This window comes from Tauraco erythrolophus, chromosome 18 (genome assembly GCF_009769465.1).
Source record: "Tauraco erythrolophus isolate bTauEry1 chromosome 18, bTauEry1.pri, whole genome shotgun sequence".
Taxonomy (NCBI): Eukaryota; Metazoa; Chordata; class Aves; order Musophagiformes; family Musophagidae; genus Tauraco; species Tauraco erythrolophus.
Genome location: NC_141482.1, coordinates 16,217,906 through 16,238,290, shown reverse-complemented (window position 1 = coordinate 16,238,290; position 20,385 = coordinate 16,217,906). Strand labels below are relative to the sequence as shown.

At 49.9% G+C, this 20,385-nt stretch overlaps 1 protein-coding gene and 1 non-coding gene across 11 annotated transcripts; both read left to right on the top strand.

Annotated features, from left to right (window-relative positions):
• Positions 1-420: 420 nt before the first annotated feature.
• Positions 421-16,335, top strand: TPD52L2 (TPD52 like 2). 10 transcript variants are annotated; one of them, XM_086622630.1, is made up of 10 exons: positions 421-439; positions 748-875; positions 2,005-2,153; positions 3,008-3,067; positions 4,546-4,605; positions 8,668-8,769; positions 12,696-12,722; positions 13,106-13,147; positions 14,262-14,310; positions 14,500-16,335. In XM_086622630.1, exons 1-10 carry the CDS (start codon positions 421-423, stop codon positions 14,593-14,595), a joined length of 732 nt encoding a protein of 243 aa, XP_086478756.1. In that variant the 3' UTR covers positions 14,596-16,335. The 10 variants fall into 10 exon arrangements, with proteins under 10 accessions (XP_086478756.1, XP_086478758.1, XP_086478763.1 ...); XM_086622632.1 differs by lacking the exon at positions 4,546-4,605; XM_086622637.1 differs by lacking the exons at positions 3,008-3,067; positions 4,546-4,605.
• A 3,681-nt stretch (positions 16,336-20,016) lies between these two features.
• Positions 20,017-20,088, top strand: TRNAE-CUC (transfer RNA glutamic acid (anticodon CUC)). Its single transcript has one exon. It is a non-coding gene; the product is annotated as a tRNA-Glu (tRNA).
• Positions 20,089-20,385: the final 297 nt, after the last annotated feature.

Below are 20,385 nucleotides of genomic sequence, written 5' to 3'. Positions count from 1 at the left end.
ACGCCGCGCGGTTCGTTATCCCGGTGAATTATCGGCGCTAATTAACGAGCTCGGCGGGGAGAAGCGCTAATTAACGAGCTCGGCAGCGCTGACACGGGCCCGGCGCGGGGACTCGGCGGGCGGCCCGTGCCGGTGCTGCCCCCTTCCCTCCGACCGCGCGCACGGCACCGCCGGAGCGCAGCCCCCGCCCCATGACGTCACCCCGCCCCGTGACGTCACTCTCGCCCTGCCGCCGCTTCCGGTGGCGGGGAAAGAGGGAGGTTCGGCGGCGGGGGGTGGCGCCGTCGCCATGGCGACACGGCAGATGACGCGCTCTCCCCGCGACCCTCCCCGGAAGCGGGCGGCGCGGCGCTGATTGCGTCACGGAGGGGGTTTCGGTGAACGGGGGCGGCGGCGGCTGAACGGGGCCGGGGCGCCGCCATGGAGAGCGCGAGCCAGGGTAGAGGCGGCGGGGACGGGCCGTCGCCTCCGGGGGGCCCCGGGGGTGCGGACGGGCGGGGCGGGGCGGCGGCTGCGGGAGGGGCGCGGGCGGCCCGTGTCCCCCGGGGCTCGCGTGGGCCTCCGCTGCGCGGAGCGGAGCCCGGTGCTCCTGGCGCTTCCCGCGGCGCTCACGGAGCACCGGCCCCGCCGGGTTCCCTCCGCCGTCCCGCCGAGCCCCTTCCCTCGCCTCCCCCCCCCCCCCCCCCGGGTTTGCGGAACGGGCGCCGCTCGCCGGGCGCTCATGGCCGCGCTCCCTGTGTGCCGCAGATATCAACCTGAACTCGCCCGGCAAAGGGCCGCCGGCCGGCGCCATGACCGACGTGCCCGTGGGCAGCGCGGGGCCCGAGGGGCTGACTCCTGCCGAGGAGGAGGAGCTGCGGTCCGAGCTCGCCAAGGTAACGGGGGGGGCTGCGTGTGGCTGGGGTGGTGTCCTGCTGGGAAGCAGCAAACGGGAGCAGGACTTGGGGTTTGTTGTTGTTTTGGTGTTTTGTGTGTTTTTTTTTTTTTTTTTTAATTAATTTTGCAGGGGTGTTCCATCGGGAGCTCTCAGCTGGTTGGGAAAAGGCACGGAGCTGGCAGGTGCTTCCAAGGCGGCCGTAGGTTGCGTGCTCTTCCCAGGATGGCTTAATTTAGAGCTTTAGGAAATAAATGGCTTTTGATGCTGCAAGCTTCACCCAGGCTTTGTGCTCCGTTGGAAGCAAGGAAACGCTTTAGGCGAGCGGTATGCCAAGGAAACTCGTTTTTCCTTAGTAAGATAAAACAATGGAGCGCTTGTGCTTTATTTTTCTACCTTTTCCTCTTAAATATTTATTATGCTTTATAGTCAGCTATTTTTGTTGCCTATATGCTTTTGAAAAGCTGAGTTTCTAATGCAACATCCTAAATTTTGGGCACATTTTGATGTTAAAAGGTCAGTTTATAATTTCTGCCTAAAGTGTAGCTGGAGATAATTGCAGCTCTCCTTCTGTAGTCTTTTCTTTCGTTTGGGAACTTTAAGGTGGTTCTTTGAGCTGCAGGTTTTAGGAAAGGAGAACTTTGCTGCTCTGGGTGGTCACACAGATTGTTGTGAGCTGCAGTTGAAGGACAAATGAACCCTCTCTGCCCGGAAACAACTTGAGAGTACTTTGAAAATGTTGTAAGAAAGATCTCTGAGGAAAAGCTCTTTGCTTTAATGACATCGGAGGAAAAGGATCATAAGGCAGAAACTTTGTTAACTAAGGTTTGGCAACTGATTTTTATCTGCTGTTGAAATGACAATGGAAGGAGTGAGTTTTGTTAATCTCAGTGCCATTAAGTCTCCAGTACAGTGACTTTTACAGATGTTTTCCCAGTTGGAGTCTGAGCTGCAGGCCTCCCATTCCACCAATGTTCAGTCAAATTGTTCTGCGTGCACCCAAAGTTCCTGTCGATTCTTGAAATGCACATTAATGAAGTCTCGCTGGCTTTGAGGGAAGTAGAAAGTTGGCTTAATTTTCAGAATTTTACTGAGCTGCGATTGAAGACAAACCTGTACCTCTCTCTAAGGTTGAAGAAGAAATTGGTACTCTGAGGCAAGTTCTGGCTGCTAAAGAGAGGCACTGTGGAGAGCTGAAGAGGAAGCTGGGTTTGACTCCTTTGGATGGGTTAAAGCAAAACCTGTCTAAGAGCTGGCACGATGTCCAAGTCTCCAATGCGTAAGTGTTGCTTGTGATGCACGTTTATTTAAATATGACTCTGTAGTAGTTATTTCCCAGCAACGTATGCCAGGGCTCTTCCAAGTGGCCGGAGGCTTTTGCCGTGATGAGTATATAGAATAAAAGGCACATTAAAAAAAAAAAAAATCATTGTTCTTGTGCTGACATAAAGACAATGACATATAAACAGAACTCTTGTGTCTGTGATCTGCATAAATTGTTGCTGGGTGCTCTTTCCCATGGTGTTAGAGCTCTAGATCGCCCCTGAACAGTTCAGTTTGCCTGTTTCTGCCCGTTCTTTGAGACACAGGCAGCTGCTACCTTGTTCTGAACTCGGGCTCAAGGAGAAGTGCAAGAAGTTTCAAAGCTCTACTGCATAGTGCTAGTTCAGAAGCTATTTCCCGAGTTGTATAGCTTGAATTAAAAAGCCTGCACTTGCTAGGAAAAAATTGTGTGATGTTAGTGTGCATCATGCATAGTCATCCCTGCCTAAAGAAGATCTGAAATAGGCTGGCAGTTCCTGAACTGGCATTGAGGGTATGGTCACTGCAGTGCTCAGCAGTGCCAAAAGGAGGGGCAGAGGTGAGTTTGACCCTGCAGCTGTGTCTGGATGCAGAGGGCTCTCGGTGTCCGTAGGAAAATCGTTCAGTCTAAAACATCTCGGGTAACTTAACTGGTGTTTAGCACTGACAGTGGCTGAGCTGTTCGTCTCGCTGTTTATTCTTTCCCTTTTCCTTCTCTTCCCTCCTACACCCCTGCCCGATTTCTGTTATTCCTTTGTAACTGAAATCTGTGTCGTTGTCTTCCAAAAGATGAATATTACAGTTCTATTCATTAACACTTTCTGTTTCTAGTTATGTGAAAACATCTGAGAAACTTGGAGAGTGGAATGACAAAGTGACACAGTCTGACTTGTGAGTGCCTCGGGCTCCTCAGCAACACCTCCTTGCTCCGTGCTGCGTTCCCCGATTTGTGCTGCTGCTCGTTGTCGCCGGCGTCGGGGCTTGGCTGGGAGCTGGAGGCATGGTGGAGCAGGACCCTTAGCAGCATGCCTGGCTTCCAGCTATAAGCATCCCTCAGTCGCAGAGGAGATGAGTAAAAGTCACTGCCGTCATCTCTCTCATGGTCTTGCTATTGCGGAAGAAAAATTCCAATCAGTTACCAGACCACATTTTATAAAAAAAAAAAAAAAAAATTTACAAAAAATCAACCACAATTTCCCTTTAGCTGGTCATTGGTAGGTTAGTGTGTTGTCATTGGTTGCCTCATTAGTGAACTTCTGTCTTTACTGTGAAACTGTTTTTTTTTTCCTCATCGTGGGATGTGGGAGGAACCAGTTTGATTATTGCTTTTCCGTCTGGCCGCAGGGGAGAGAAGGTGCCTGAAGCTGGAAACAGGGGCTGTGCAAATGCAAATGTGCTTATTGGCTTTTGAATCTGCCATGAAGTGGCTGTTCTGCATTGATGTATGTGAACTTTTCTGGTGATGTCAACGCTAGAAAGCCATGAATTTTAGTCTTTGCAGTATATGAGCCGATGACAAATGCCGACAAAGAACATCTGGCCGCTTTCGCCTCTGGAATGTAGTCTGTAATTATGTTAGACTTCCATTAGTATTAGACATGATTCATTTTGATTCCTGCTGCATAGCTGAACGTGAGGAGGCCTTGAATGTTTCTGCACTGAAGATTCTTTCCCTTCTGTGTCTTGTGTTGAAGGGGATGATTATTTAGCTATGAGGAAAACGTGGATTGGGAGCATCCCGTCATTAGGCGAGATGGCACTGATCGAACTGGGGAGAGTTGTGCTTCTGGGTGACGTGAACTGCCAGTGATGTGTCACCTCTGGGTGCTGTCTGAGCTGGTGGCAGGTGCTTTCTGTGGTACTTGGGTTCGTTCTGTACCTCCAGTGCTAACTCTCACAGCCCCATAGTTGCTGTTCGGTGTGTAGACAGACATGATTTGTCAAGATTATGGAATGAAACCGAGTTTAACAGTTCATCCAGGTCATGCTGTTGGTAAAATACAGCTTTGGGTGTGGCAGATTTTTTTTTTTGGCCTTCAGCTCAGTTCACTGCTCTGCTTTTAGGATACAGCCACCACATCGTATGTAGGAAGGGAGCAGAAGATGCAAAGTCTTTCAATTCCTGACGCCTTCTGAACTGCAGGCATTGTTCCCTTGTGCTCCGTGTTTGAACGTGCTTAAAGAACCTGGGGCTTAGGTGTCTGCCTGCCTCTGGAACAACAGCTCCTTTCCTCCTGGCTGTGATAGAGAAGGGGGCAGCTGTTATCAGAGAAATGAAACCTGTGGTACTGTAAGTGTGAAGAGATGCTAATGATGTGGAAAGTGTCAAAAGAAGCATCTGTCGTGAATAACCCCCGTTGTGTTTGTAGATATCTTTCAGCCAGCAGCACACTGGAGGACTGGAATGAAAAATTAACTCAATCAGAAGCGTGAGTGTCTTAACCTTCAGCGTTAAATGCTTTCGTGACAGTCTGCTGCCACTAACGTTCTGTGCCCCTGCTCAGTCCTCTGCTTTGACTAGATCTATTTGAATGTGTTTTCTAGCTTGCACTTTTTTAACCCAATAAATGCCTCTGCTGGGAGAGGGAGCTTTTCCTCAGGTCAGTATTTGAATGACTTCATTGTGGTCCAAGGGATGCTCTTCAAATGCCTGCCTGCTGTCAGATGAAGGGGCTGAAGCCACCAGGTAGCTGAGACCTGTGTGACATGTGTTGGAACTTCTGTTGACAAGCTGTGGACTAGCCAAACTGACCTCGTTACCCTCCCCGTGCTCTGCAGGGAGCAGGAGCTTTTCTTTTTGCTGTGGTACCTGAAGAGAACAAATAGAGCTGTAGTGCCCAAGGCAGCTGTTCTGTCATGTTGGGGCCCCAAATGGTATTGAACAGCTTAAACCTCACAGCTGTTATACTCCAGTTGTTGGCTGCAGAGGTCTCTTAGCCATGATTTTATTAAATGCCTGAAGGAAATTCTCATCTGGAGTAAATTATGGAAGCATATTGTGGAAAGCTGACCTTTGTCCTTCTCACTGCATCTTTCCCACAGTAGACAGTGGAATCCTTTACAGTGATACAGTGGGAGCAGGCAGGTAGTGTCCTTGTTTCCTGAACTGATTTAAACCATGGTAAGGCAGGTCTTAGGTAAGCCAGCTTTTCCTCTTCTCTGGAGTGGGTAGGAAATTCTGTCCTTCGAGCTGGCTTGGTTTTGGCAGTGTGTGTGAACAGCAGGTTTTCTTCATAAGTTGGGCGAAAGATGAGCAGCCATTAAAAAGAAGGAGTATCAGAAAAACCTCTGAAGTAGGCAGATTCTGCTTTCAATGTTCCATGTGTGTTTTCTAGATGAAGATGTAGATTGTCACTGTTTCACTTGCTAAATAGAATGACCTTGCTTTTTATGCTTGCTGACAGCGCGACCGGCTCCGGCAGCGTTTAATCAGTGTTCCTCCCTGGGTGTGCCTGCTAGAGTAGACAACTTCTCCTTGTGTCTGTTTCCTTGTACTCAGTAAGCACCAGAAACGTGGGGGAAACGTGCTTTTGTAGAGTGCTTAAGGCCTCAGTAGCTGTGGCATGCTAGTTTTCCTGCTTGATTTGGCACTAGGCACCGTGACAATTCATGCTAGCAAGGTAAATGTTCATGAAAATGGAGAGCCGAGGGGGCTTGAAAAAGCAAGATTCCAGCAACATTTCAGAAAACAAACGGAATTTCTACTGTCTTTGTCTAAAGTTCAGTAAATGTGAGGAGTCAAGTTCAAGAAATCCAAGGATGAGGTTTTGCTCATACATTTTGGGGTTTTTTTATGCAAATGCATTGTCTTTCCTGTTGTTTGAGCTTCTCTCTTCTAACAAGCATCCCAACTGAACTGGGAGTGAGCCTAACTCGTGACAAAATGTGCACTGCTGAATTTCCTGGTTCCCTTCTGCAGAGCTGCACTTGCCCTCTGCAGCATGTAGACAGGACAGAACTCAGCCCAGTCTGTCCTTAGCTCCAGTTTTATTGTTAACCAGGATGCAAAAACGTCTTAGGTGGTTTGTGTACTTAGCCAGACAGCGCAAACAGTGACTGCTGGAGAAAAGCAAGTGAGAGGAAGCTGGTATTAATGGATGAAGGAGGATTTGAGGGTGCAGGTCTGGCTCCTCCCTGTCAGGGTTTATAGGAGAGGGATGCGGTGAGATGTTTGAACACCACAGGGCAGAGATCACTTCTGCAGCTCCTGCTGCAGCCAGTTGCCTGTTAGTAGAGCAAGGTATTAATCGGAGCTCGTGTTCAATACTCCCAGATTTGGATTATTCTGGTGTGCTTTGTACTGGTGCTAAGGGAGGAAAGCGAGTGAGTGAATTTAAAGCCGTGGTAGACCTGGCCATGTCTTTTGCAGGACAGTAGTTGCAACTTCTAGGTCAGAACTGGGCGTAGTGGAGTTGCATTAAAGTCTTGCATAACCTGATCTCTGGTTGTCATAGATCCACATGTGTGGCTGATGGCAGTTCTGGGTTAAAGAGCTTCTCTTCTCAGCTGTGCTTTGCTGGCTCTGCCTCCTGCATTGCAGCAGCAGAGGTGTGCACGTGTGTGTGGGAGCTGTGGATGCAGAACTAAACTGGCCATCTGATCTGGCTGCTACTGTCTCTTTTGTTTTCCCAAGTTTGTATTTCAGCCAGATCATTTCTTTGGTCTGGATTACTCTGTCAGGAGAAACAGTTGTGCTGGTGTCATGAAGGAACATGCTGGGGCAGAAAGAGCAGCGCTTGAGTGCTGGATCTTCAGTTGTCTTAAGAATACTGCTGTCTAGGGTGGAAAATACAGTTGGAAAATGGTCTTTATCTGCAGGAGCTAGACACAATACCTGGGAGTCTGCAGTGTGTGTGTGGTGTGATAATGTCCTTGGAGTCTGCAAACCATTCCCCCCATTGCTCTGGTGCTCAGTGCTGATGGGAGAACCGAGTGCCAAGCAGACATGGAGTCAGTGTAACACTTTGGTGAGCAGGAGGTCTGGGGTGCTTCTGTTGGGCAGCTGTAAACCAAATCCCATGCCAGGGCTCCGTCAGCCAGGGTGTCAAAGGCAGGGATCAAGATCCTCCTCTTCCAGAGCAGCCTTGGCGCTTGGATTCAGACGTAGTTAAGGTGATAGGAAGGGATGTGTAAGATGAGCAGTGTTGGTGCTGACCAGTTCACTCCTAAGTTGTCCTGAGATGACTACTTCTTGCAAAAGATGGTGCTGTGGAGAAAAAGAATTGAGGCCTTGCTGTTGGGGCACACTCAGGTTCTTCTGGAGTCACTGAGTTCAAGGGGAATTGGTCTGAAATATGTGGGTTATAGGAATTTTCTTGCAGGAGCAGGAAGAGGGAAGGTAAAGCTGATGTGGTTTTACCCTGTTCTACATAAGTCTCGTGTACGTTCTTGATTAGGAAGACTTGGCTGTGATCTTTAAAGCAAAAAAACCCACCAAAACACCAAAACTAACAAACCAACATGTTGTAATTGATATTATTTGAATCCAGTTCAGGTGCTGTGGTGCTATCTCCTGCACTTCTGTCTGCAGAGAATGAGATGTAAATTAGTCAGCAGTCATCATGGTGCTTCTAGCCTCGGGTGAGAGAGGAGGGGCTGTTTGTGATGCCCTTCTCCTAAACAGCCTAGTCAGGCAGAAAAATAATCTCAGCCTGAAATATTTAGAATAAGAAAACTTGTCTTAAGCTATTGAACTGGTGTTCCAGCCTGAGTCTTTTTTAAATATAATTTGAGGAATGCAACAAATCTAGATGTTAATCACCAGGTGTGGAATAGCTTAGAGAGGATGAGTTAACAAAGTGGCTCAAAGAATCTTTGTTCCTGAGATTAGCCCCATCTGAAGGAAACAAAGGTTCCCAAGTGCCCGTTTGGTGAAAACTCAAACATAACCAGCTGACAAATACAAGCTGTCAGACTTCTTGGGTATTGTGGTTAATGGTAACTGATAGGAAACTTCTACCACTTCATTTCTAAACTGCAGTTGTAGAGATAACGCGGATTCCTGCGTTTCTTTTCCGTACAGTGATGTTAGTCTTGCCTCTTTCCTCCATCCCACGCTGCAACAAACGCTCTAACTTACCAAGGCTGCTGGGATCTCATGGAATAGGTTCCTAGACTTATTGTCTCAAAGAGACCAAAAGATAGCTGTAGAGCAAACAGGACACGATGCCATGGTGGTAGAGTTTGCACATGGAAAATTGAGTTGGTTCTTGTTTGTTTTCTGCAAATGTTTGTCAGATTTAAGAACATACGGTCAGAGTGGTAAAGCGGGTGTATGGAAGGGTTAATCCTACACTTGCTGCTTTCTGAAAACTTCAAGTCTTTGAATATATGCAAGACTGGAAGGGGCTTTTCAGTGAAGTCAGTGCAGCCCACTAACCAGCTTCTGTCCTTTAATATGTGCTCCTTTTTCAAAATGGGGTGGGGGGGATGCTTCTTGCTTTCAGATCCTACTCATTAGTTCAATTTATGATGTTTTTTTTTCTATTTAGTTATAAGAAGACCCAGGAAACCCTTTCCCAGGCAGGACAGAAGACGTCAGCAGCCCTTTCCAATGTAGGTTCTGTTATCAGCAGGAAACTTGGTGACATGAGGTAAGATTTCTGTTTTGCACTCTGGTGCTTTGATCTTGGTTTCAAACAGTAAGGAGAGTTTAGACAATAACTAGGCTTTTTTCCATTTTTCTGCTTAGTTGCTGGGCTACAGTTCCCAACACTGCTGTTGCTGGGCTACCTTCTTCGCTGTGGCCCTGTACATTGTAGTTTAGGACAGATTAAAGACTGCTTGATGGGATAAAACCTGTTCTAAGGCATTTAAGTTTGATTTGGCTTAGGAGAACTGACAAGATTTTTAGCAGCCTTCCCCTCTTTACTGCTAGATGGTTTCACTGCAGCTTTTATGTCATGTGTAGGAAACCAGTATTAAAGTTTACCTTTTCCATTCGTTACTGGATTATGGAAGTGTGTTTTCTCAGTGTTACTGTTTAGGATTAGAAATGAGTCATCGCTCCTGTGCTCTGTTATGCATTAAAATGGGGCAAAGTCTGCATTTCATGCAGTTTCAAGCCCTGTGTGTCAGCTTTCCAAGGAGAAGGGCAGTGCTCCAGACGCAGTTACTTCAGGTAGATGAGAAGATATTAATTGATTCAGAAGATCATGACAACATCAACAGTTTCTTCTTGTGGTTGGTAGTTATCTAGATTCCTGAAGTAATTGCAGATGTAAACCTCTCTGAATTGGAAAGTGGAGGGGCTGGTTCCCTCGGTTGCTGGCTGAGGCTCTTGCTCTGTGAGTTTCTCAGCTGTATGAAGTTGAAGGTTAGAACTGGTGATTTACCTGATCTTCAGAAATTTAAGCTCATTAGTGGTGATGTCCAGGTTTGTTGTGCAGAATACCTTGAATGCACTTTTCTTGGAACTGAGAGCTAATTCTGAACATACAGCCTGTCTAGGCTGGTAAGGAGGTGTTCTTAGAGCTTGTATTTGACATGATGTATCCGACCTTGGATTGAACGGGTAGCTGTCATTCTTTGTAGGGAATTTCCTATTCCACTGTGGCTGGGAGTATCCAAGTGGTAAGAACTTGTTGGCCTCTGATCACATAGTACTGATTTACTCTAGTTCTGTTCTCAGTGAGTTATTTACTGTGTTCCCAGAGGGTAATTTTTGGTGTTTTCAGTAGCTCACTTCTCTGAATTTGGCAGACGACTAGCTGGCTTCCTACCCTTTTCAGTGTTCAAGTTTCATTTTCTTTTTTCCTGGAAACTACCTAGTCTACTAGATGAGATTTACATGTAATCACAGGAGACAGATACTGGCACAAGCTGTAGTAACAGATTTTGCTAAACTGATAGTAGTGAAGTAAATTTGGTGCCTGACTTCAGCAATCTGCTCAGGCTGTTGTGACGAAGGGGTGGGAACTGTGCTTTTGGGACCCAACGGCGAACTCCTGAACCAGTCATTGCCACCAGAAGCAGCCGTTTGGTCCTGCCTGTTGTCTTTTGGTTGGGAGAATCCAGTTCACCACGCAGCTGCAGGAACGCTTGTGCCTCCCAGGAGCAGAGGATGAAGCAAGGGGATGATGCACGGCCGAGGGAAGAGTGTGCCTGTTGCTCCTGGTGACAGCTGCCCTGGCACAGCCATAGTGAAAGCTGGCTGTGTAGTCAGATCACCTACAAACCAGTCAGACCTTTGCAGCAATGGTGTTGCTCAGCATTAGTCACCAATTTAAACACCTGCATTCCTTTTTATAGCTTATACTTGGGGCGGTGTGTTATGAAACAGTGGCAGTTTCTAACTGGGGAATCCCTGCCAAAGGAATTGCTTTGTGTATGTGGCCCTGTGGGGGAACACAGTAATGATTTTTTTTCCGAGACTTTCAGTTTTTCTATGAGTCTATAAACCGATTTCTGTCTCCTGTGCTGCATTCAAGTCTCGATATTTCTGATTCTGAATAAGGTTTAACTCTGAGCATAAGTTTCTGCAGGAACTGTCCCACTTTCTGCCCTTGCCAGGTGAAGCCTAATGGTGTGATATGTGATCAGAGCTGACGAGGAGCGAAGTGTGTTGCCTTGTTTTGTGATCACTTCTCCGAACGAGCAGGGATGATCTCTGTTGCCAGAGAATCTCTGCTACAGGCCTGGCAGCCTACACTGCAGCCTCCGTTCCTGTACTTTCTTTTTTCCTCTCGCACTCCAAATTCACTTGTGAAGCAGGTTTATTTTCCATCGCTGGAAGTGTCGAGATAACAGAAGGGATTTCCTTGTTTAGTCAGCCCTCACCGGTTGATAACTGCAAGGAAGGTCTGATGAATGAGACAAACGCCTCCGATACACCGAGGGCGTAGCCATAATTCCATTAAAAATGTTTGGACTAAAACGCTGTGAAATACAAGTAGCGCGGCCCTGGGTTAAATCTTCAGGGTTGCTGGTTTTTTGGTCAAAATAACTTCGAAAGTCACAGATGTGGGTTGTAAGGGGACGTTGAGTCAATGTGGTGACTGTGCGCTGACTGTAGTAACGCTGTTGCTCAATTAGCTTGCCTCGAGGGGAGGAAATGTAGCTTCATTAGTGGGTGGGATTTTTTTTTCAAATCTTGCCAATTCAGCATTTTCTGTTGTCTCCACTTACAGTTAAAAACCAAATTGATTTTTAGACGTTCTGTTCCTGTGTTTTAGTGACCCCAGTAAACTGCAAGATGGAAAGTGTTTTGTTTTGCTCGGTGACGGCTCGCTTCACGGCTTTGTGTCCCCCAGTACCCTCCGTGCTGGCTGATGAAGCTTGCTGTACGTAATACTGCAAGCAAACTCCTTACAAAACATTAGCCCAAGCCCCCAAAGTGCTTGTAAATTGAGGAATTTATGTAAACTTTAAATCTTTATGAAAGGAGGAAAAGGATGACTGCTAGGTCCTGGCCAAGATGCTGAACAAGTGAACCAGCGCTTGTGGTATTGCGTACAGAGTGGCATGGTGCATGGATGTGTTATCTGTGTTCTTCTCCTTTCAGCAGGAGTAAGTAGAAAGTTAATTTATTTCACATGCAGAGACAGCATTTCAAGGAGTCTACCCTGCCAAAGAGCTGGCTTGGATGCATGGGGAAATGAAACCACAAAGCCTAAGGTCTCTGCTCTGGCTGTGAGCAAAAAGCCTTGTGCTCCTTGCCAAGTACTTCAGATGCAACTTGCCGTGACTGCTTCCTGCTGCAGACAAAAAAATTATATTTAAGTGGAATAAAATACTGCTTCTGGTAGGAGAAGCTCCTTTTAGAGCATCCTGGTAATCTTACTAGCAGAGGTAGGAAGCCTGGGTCTGTTATTTCAGACTGCTGAGATGCTGCTGCATCGCAAAATCACGTGTGACAATCTGGTAACCTGGGGGGGGGATAGTTTGCCTTGAAACCTAAAAATGGGCAACTAGGCTGCGGGGTAAACATGATACCTTTTATCCAGACACTCTTATCTTTATTGTGCTGAGACATGTTTGTTCTCTGAGCTGTAGCTCTGGGATCTGCACGCTTGGCAAGATAAGGTGCAGGTATCTGTTGCAGGTTCCTGTTGCAGTTCTCAGCCAGAAGTCCTGGCAATGCTGTCTTTGGATGGGAGCTCCTGGGGAGAAATGGGGGAAGGAGATGTCTTTCCCAAATTAGCTAGCGCTTGGTAAAAACCCCTCAGTTTAGGAAAACATACTCTAAAAAAAAATTTACAATCACATGAAAGCAATGGATAGGTGAAGATAAGCTGGTTTGATTTTTGTTGTTGTTGTTGTTGCACCCTCACTCCTTTCCCTCCCCAGCACCCTGGCGCTACGTTGCTGTAGGTGCTGCTGTTATTACTCTCTCTTAGCTTGTCTTGAGTTAATGAAAAACAATTGTCTCACTTGCTTCTGTAATTTATTGTGAGAGCCTTTGCTGTCCCATGATCCTGTGACCGTTTCCCTGCTTGGTGCCCCGCATTTAGCGTTTGGATCTGCACAAGTGTCTGACTGTTGCTTCCCTTTTCTCCCTGCTGCCCGTGGCTGCTCCCAGGGCTCACCCCTTCTCGCATTCCTTTAGGTAAGATATTCCTCAAGGCTGCTGAAAGAGCAGATGTTTCTATGCCAGGCCCTTGCAGACCTTAAAGCAGAAGCTGATTATTTCAGCCTCGCCTGCACTTTTGATACTGATTGAGAAACCTACCACAAACCAATGCCCTGTGATTGACTTTTTTTATCACAGTTGCAGTTAAATACTTGTGCTTGCTGTCCTGTGGCTGGAAAATGAAGTTCTGGGCTGCAGCTGTTAACTGAGGGCTGGCTTTTTACCACGTCAGTTGTCCACGGCAGCCTGTGTGTGTGGACAGTAGATGCTTAAGAACCAGGGGTACACTGCTTTTGCACGGTGTCGGTGTAAAATTGTCGTTTAACTTTTTCCTCCTTATTCTGAACGCTTCCGAGCAGCAGTTACTCCATTCGCCACTCGATAAGTATGCCAGCGATGAGGTAACGTAGCAAATCCCTGTGCCTCCTGCGTGGGGTGGGTGGGAGAGTCCAGCTGACTGTTGTTGTGAGGGTTTTGGTTCCCATCTGTACCATCAGTTCCTTAAGGAGATCACAGAGGGGTTAATAACCCTAAAAACCACCCGAAGTGCAGTGTGGCAACTCTACCAACGTCTAATTGAAACGTGCAGCTTTCAGAGGTCCCTGAAGGGCAGGGATTACAGTCCTCCTCTCGCAACGTGCGGTATGGCCATTGTTAACACCAGGATGAATCTGAACTTGAACCCTCCATCTCCAGCCTGGAAGCTCAGGGCCCTCCTCAGCGTGCCGTTGGGGGGCATTAGGTGGTGATCTCCGTGCAGGAGAAGCGACTGCCAGGGCTGGATGAGGCCCACAGAAGCCCTCTCTCTGTTCGTCCTCCTGCCAGGTTGGCAGAGGTTGTTCCATGGGTGCAAATATAAAGTGATTCTTTAGAACAAAAATAACTGAGATGAAGCTGGGCAGCTGCTCGGTACAGAGCGCTCCCCTGGAATCGCTCACAAGCAGAGAAGCTTGTCAGGTTATCAAACAACTGACCTGGTTTTCTTTGCTGGAAATACGAAATCCTCTGATTAATTTATTACACTGTGGTTTTTTTATGAGCGTTTCCTGATGCAAATAATCACTCCTGGAGTAATAAAACTGCTCATAGGTGCAGGCACATGGCCCTTCCCCTTCCTGCCTGCAGGATGTCGTATGGGAAACCAAAACCTTTGTTTTAAACCCTTTCCAGCTTTTCCTTTCCATTATTTAAGACAGCATGCTTTTAGTTGGAAGCCTTGTAGAACTAAGAGCTAGTTTCTTCTCTCCCTACCGTGCGTTGATTCCCTAATGAACTAGGGCTTGTTTCCCTCAACACTTTGAGCAATCGAATGGACTTCACACGGCATCAATGTTTTCCTTCAGAGTTTGGATGTGGTGGTCATGTCTGGTGTGTCTGAGAGGTTTGTGCCAAAGGCCGTGAGGAGCTGGAAGTGCTCTGGGTGCTGCTGTCACTGCATGGGGACGGCCAGAGAGCGCAGTCACACTCTAACTAGTCTTGATTGGTTCTTTGTTTTTTTTCTCTCCTTTCTTCTAGGAATTCGGCAACCTTCAAGTCATTTGAAGATAGAGTTGGGACCATAAAGGTAACAGTCTGCTTTGTCTTGTAAAGACATAGTGTGAAGGCTTATGCAGAAACTTTGATTTCTGTGATGTTTTTCTTGTAGGCTAGTGTTGGGGCAAATGGCCTCTCAGATAGGTGAAGTCTTTGCTGCAGTAGGTGACCTTGACCAGGGCTGGTGTCTTGTTATCCTAACTCTCTTCTCTCCTTTCAGTCCAGAGTGGTGGGCAGCAGGGAAAACAGCACTGACAGCCTCCACTCCCCCTCGGGAGCTGGAGACAAGCCTCCACAAGACAACGCTCCTTTCTAGACCTGCCACGTGGCTTTGCACGGCTGTGCACAACTGTGAGAGCGAGCCCCCTCCCTCCCAAATCTTCACAACAGCAACAACATGCGAATCCAAGAAGGGGCTGAGAGCCAGTCTGGAGAGATCCATCATTCATTCATTCAGAGACACTGCTGCTGGATCCAAGTCAAATAAAGAGGATGCAAAGTTTTGTACACAAATAATATTTTACACTAAAGTTTGTAGATTAAGTGTATCACTGCTGTCCTTTTGGGAGAGCATGTAAGATGGAGTTTCCTTAAAGTAGCTCAGAAATGTCACTGATACAGGAAAAAAAAAAAAAATGTTTTCCCTTGTCTGGCATAATTTGGAACAGATACATCGCCCTGAGCAGTGTGAGGAGGGCAGTTATTGGAGAAGCCAAGTGCATGGGCATCTTAGCTTCAGCTTCTGGCTACCTTCTCTGTTCAGGACATGCCATGCAGCTACTTGGTGAGCTCCCAGGCTTCTCCCGTTACTGTTTCCTCTGGCTCTCATTGGAGTAGTCTGGTAAATGGGGTAAAAAAGTTGGGTTGGTTTGTTTGTTTTTTTCTGGGCTCCCAAAAGGGAAACTTCACTTAGCAGCTGCCTCGTTGTTACACTAATGCTCTAGCTTTAACAAGACTAAAAATCTTTATTTTTAAATGCAATGAACTTTAAAGAAATAAAGCTTAAAAAAGAAAAAAAAAAGACGCTTTGGCATCATATTAGGGAAGTGCTCCCTTGGACTCTGAAACTCAACTGCAAGCCTTACATCACCTTACGCTTTACTCGCATATGATTTTTTGGTTTTATATAGAGAAGACTGTAAGGGTTCTAAAGCTGGATGTTGAGCACTGGAGTTCTGCATCGTACAGTAGTAGCAGCATGCTTACGAGCCAGTTCTTGTGTTAAATTCAGTGGTGCACTCCGTTTCCTGAGTGTATGAAACTTGCTTCTCCCTTCTCAGTTTATGCCTTCGTTCTTGGAGGAGGAATTTCGGAAGGCTGCTGGCAACAGGGCCAGGTTAAAAAGGCCAAACCTGTCTCTAGCAATACGGACACTATGTTGGAGGGACTCTGCTCCGCTCTCCGTGGGCTCCTCCAGCTGGTACATCTGACTGGACAGGTTTTTCAGTTGAAAGCCCCAGCTCTAATCTTGGTTTACAAAACTGGCAGAGAGCCACGGAGCTCAACCAGTTCCCCTAGGGGCTGGATGTTTTGCTCTTTTGATGACCAACTTCATTGCTCAGGAGCTGAAAAAATTCTTGAGTTTTTTTCTAGAGGCCTGAGCTTATTCTAGGCAAGGTGCCTCCACATAGAAATACCTAGAGTGAGCAATTCTGTGCCTTAGAGGCGAAGTGGGACTTACTCAGGTCTTTAGACTTGCTTATGTACATATCTGGGTAGGTTTAGTGGTTTATCACCCTGGAGGGACTGAACTGTCGCTGACCCTTCTTTAGAGAAGCAAGTTTTGACACTTACCTGCTGGTTGATCTCCTTTTCCCCCACCCCTGCTCCCCTCCCTCTGCAGATCTGGGCACTCAGGCTGAAATATTAGATGGCAGATGTACTAGGGAGTAGGTGGAGTGTAGAGTGTCATTTACTGGTGCTCCTGGTTTGACTGGAACTGGCCTCCCTGCGAGGAACAGAGCCAGCGAAACGGGGACTGCTGGAGCTTGGGTGTATAGAACTGTTTCTCTTTAGAGATAAAGAGCGAGGAAACTTGGTCAATAAAGTGTTTCTTTGGGAGAAAATGTTGTCTCGTTCTGTCTAACGGTGCTGAAGTCTGTTCTTGGGTGTGTGTTACAAACCTGCCAGGCAAACACCAACTGCCTGCAGCAGCACAAGGCAAGAAGGAACCGAAATACTCTGTTCCATCCCATCCCTCCGGCTTCGTGCATCGGCTCGCCGGATGCTTTCTCATGAAGGGATGTACGAAATAATATTTACAGTCTGATGTTTCCTTTTCAAGATGCTGAACGTGAGTTTGTTCCCAAGACATCCCTGTGCTCCACCAAGGGCTGGGGAGCTGCAAGCCCACACTCATCCTCCGACTACCGTCCCGTTGCTCCTGGTGCCACAGGTGAACCAGACGTGCCTCGAGCTTCCTCATGCCACTTTCTGGAGCTCGGAGCGTGGGACCACAGTCGCACCAGTAACCTCGGCAGTGGGGGCTGAGGCTGGAGAAACTTCTAACGCAGCAGCTGTGGTGCTGGCTGGGATTTACAGTGTGATGCCTCAGGGAATCGGCTTCTTGGAAGCTCTGGCAGTCACCACTGGTTTAAACAGCACGGTGCAGGGGGAGCAGCGAACATACGGCTGGGGTTGGGAGCTGTTCTCCTAAATTTGAAAGGGCAAATAGGTTGTGAGAGAGGCCAGCAGAGCTCTGTGGCTGCTCAGCGTGCTGTGTGTTCAGAGGAAGGATGCCTGGTGAGGCTTGAAGCATCTGCTTGGTGGTGAGGGTCTGGTTTTGGTTTTGTGGGGTTGGGTTTTTGTTTGTTTGAAGGTTGGTGGGTTTTTTTTTGCTACTCCTGTAGTTAAAACTACGTCTCTGCCACTGGGTATAAGAGCGAAGGGGTTGGTGTGGTACCCAGTCCTGGAGGAGAGATGCTGCAGGGAGCACCCGGGCTGCGGAGCTGGGCCATGGGCTTCCCGGCGAGAGCCTGTGGGGCGGGGGGTGCTTTTCCACCTCCCCTGTCCTTTCCAGCGAGGGATCTCAAGTGTTTTGAAGGAAGGTTAATTAAGCCTTCCCTTCCTGGTTACAGACGTGACTGGTTTTGTCACTTTCCGGTTTCTAAGTGTGCTCCTGGCAGCTCTCGCGGGTGCAAAGCCCCGGTTTCCTTCGGGGCTGGGCTCAGGCTGCAGCGTCCCGTGCAAAGCTCAGCTGGGCAGAGGGGCACATGGCTTCTGTCCCTGCAAAATCCAGGGCCAGGGCTGTACGAAGCCCTGACAGCCTCCTGAGCGCCTGCCTGCTCTGCTGCAATAGTGAGAGAAGGCTTTGGCAGCAACGTTCCTCTTGTGTCCATCCCCTGCCAACAGCCTCGGGGGGCTGGAGCTGCCCAGAGGGGCTCGGGGGCTGCCTGGTGCCCCTGGCTCTGCTACTGCCTTGGAGCCTGGAGAGGGTTGGCCTGGAGCATTCTCAGAGTCGCTTCTCTCTCCTCCCTCTTTTTCCTGTTGCTTCCCTTCAGTGAAACATGCCGGTATGAAATCTGCGCTAACGAGGCCGGCAGTCGGGACCCATCAGCGCTGGGATCTTCGCCGGCAGCGGCAGAGCCGGCAACCCAAGCGGCGTCTCCTCTTTCCTGCTCCTCTGGTTTTACCACATGATTTTCCTTTTCCTGCCTCATCACTGATGACTTGCTGGGCTTTCTCTGGCTGCTCCCATGTTTCGGGGGGGTCCATGCTGAGCAGACGTGATTTTTCCCATGGCGGAGCCTCCGGCGCTGCCGCCTCCCCAGGAGGATGCTCGTCTCTCCCTGCACCTCGGCCCGTTCCCAACGTGTTTCCAAACACGGTGCTCATGCAGCAGGGTCTCTGCATGGCCAGATCCTGCTGCCAGTGGGCAAGGCTGGATGGATCAGGGGGATAACTGAGGTCCGTAAGTGGGTGAGCACCCAGCAAACAGGAGGGAGCTGAGATTCACTGGGGACGGCAGAGCAGCAGGTGCTCCCGAGGAAGCCCAAAGCCACATTTTGGGGATGTGGTGACACTCATGTGTCTTGGCAGTCATCATCCCCCCTGCCTGCCAGCGAGCAGCCAGGGACAGGCTCACCCTCTTGGCTTGAAATGAAAACCTCCCGGGTTCCCAAGGGATTTGTGATGTTTACCTCCTGCCTGCGAGGAAGAGGATGGGAGCCCTCATCCCAGTAAAGCACAGACCCCTCCCTCCTGCATCACTGGGAGTTTCCTAAACCCCAAAGCACAAGGTGATGTGCAGAGACTGGGCAGCCCAGCGTCCCATGCCCGTGCTCCCTGTTCATGCACCGAAATTGCCTGTCTTAGAAAGGAGAATCTGGGAAAGTCCAGTGCTGGGCACTGGAATCCCCGAGCCATCAAAAGGGAACCTGCATCACTAAAGGGGAGGGTGAACACCCACACCCGAAGATGGGACAGCTTGGGCAGAGGAGTGCCAGGTGCGGGATCTTCATCAGGAGTGTCAAAGGTGGGAGGGAGCCGGATTGCTCCATCCCATAAAGTGGGAACAAGCAGATAAACAGCAGAACTGAAAAGCAGCTAATTGCTAAAAGTCGTAAGGAGTCACTTTTCCCTGCTGGCACCATGTCCTGACCCTCAGCCGAAACCGCAGTGAGCGTTTTTTTAAGGAATTTGACATTTATGCTCGTAAGGGGTGTTGCACAACTGCTCCAGTGACCTGGCACCTGCGCTCGTCCCCCCGGGGCTGCGTTCCCTGCTGAGCGGGCAGCATCCAGAGCCGAGCGCTGGCCCAGGGCTCCCAGCCTGGGCCTGCTCCCTGTGCCACGGTGGGTGTGAGCAGCCTGGGCCAGCCCTGCACAGGTGCTGGGGTGGGTTCAGCATCACTTCTCGAGTGCAGACTGTGTGCAAGGCCCAAGGTGCAAGGTCAGTGCTGGGGAGCCCCATATGTAGCCCATGTTTTGGAGGGGAGGAGGTACCGGGTGTCCTCTGGAGCATCAGTGTCGGATGGGCCGGGGATGGGGACTTGGCAGCTGCTGAAGGAAGCCAGGGCTGGAGTGAGGAGCGGGTGCGTGATTAATGGCGGTGACTCTGTCGGCAAATGGGATTCATCATCGTTCATTTCTTTAAAACCTGAGTCAGAGGCAGCAGACGGGAAAGGCTGTTAGAGCCGCGTGGGGAGGTCACACGCCAGCGATGCCATGTCGGGATGGCCAGGGTGAGCTGCAGTGCCCGGGCAGCGTTCCCACGCTGGCACTGGGGTCACTCGCTCCGGGACACGCTGGATGGGGGGAAACTGGGGTTTCACCCACGGTGGGAAACAGCAGCGTTCCCCAGGGAGCGGCCAGGAGCGCCAGGAAACTTGAGCAACTGGGAAAAACACCCAGACTCTTGAGCTTAAAAAAAACCCTCGTTTTCCTCTAATTGTGAGCTCTCGTTTGCTCATGAGAAGGAACTGGCTCAGCACCGCGCTCCCGGGGCGCGCAGGAGGGGCAGCCGGCCTGGGGCCGGGCACAGGGGGCAGGCTGGGTGCAGCCCCCCAGAAAGAAGCGCGGATGATGAAGGCGCTGCACGAACCGGATTGAAAACCGGGGGTCGATGTGGAGGAGCGCTGGGGGGCCGCGCGCCTCGGGCGCCGCCTGGGAAAAGCTGCAAACTCCCAAATCTGCAGCCCAAAGGCGACGTGCTGGTCCCGGCCCCGGCCCCGCCGCTCTCCGCGTCCCGCGCCGGCGGCAGCGCGGGAAGTTCAGCCGGCGCAGCATCTTCCCAGCGCTCCCTGGTGGTCTAGTGGTTAGGATTCGGCGCTCTCACCGCCGCGGCCCGGGTTCGATTCCCGGTCAGGGAAGCTCCCTTTTTGCGCGGCCCCTCCTCTCGCTTTTCGCCCCCACCGGCCTCCGAGAGCCCCTCCCACCGCGGCGTCGCGCGCTCCGCAGACCCGCACGCTCGCGGTCACGCACACCCGCGCTGCGGGCGCGTCCCCGCGCCCCGCGGGGGCGGGGGCGCTGCGTGCCGGTGTGGCGCAGGCGCAGTGCGCGGCGCGCCGGCCCCTCCCCCGCCCGCCGTCGGCGTCGCCGGGTCCCGCTCGGTGTCTGGCGGCGGCTGAGGTGGTGCCGCCGCGACCGGGGGTTGCTCGACGCCTGGG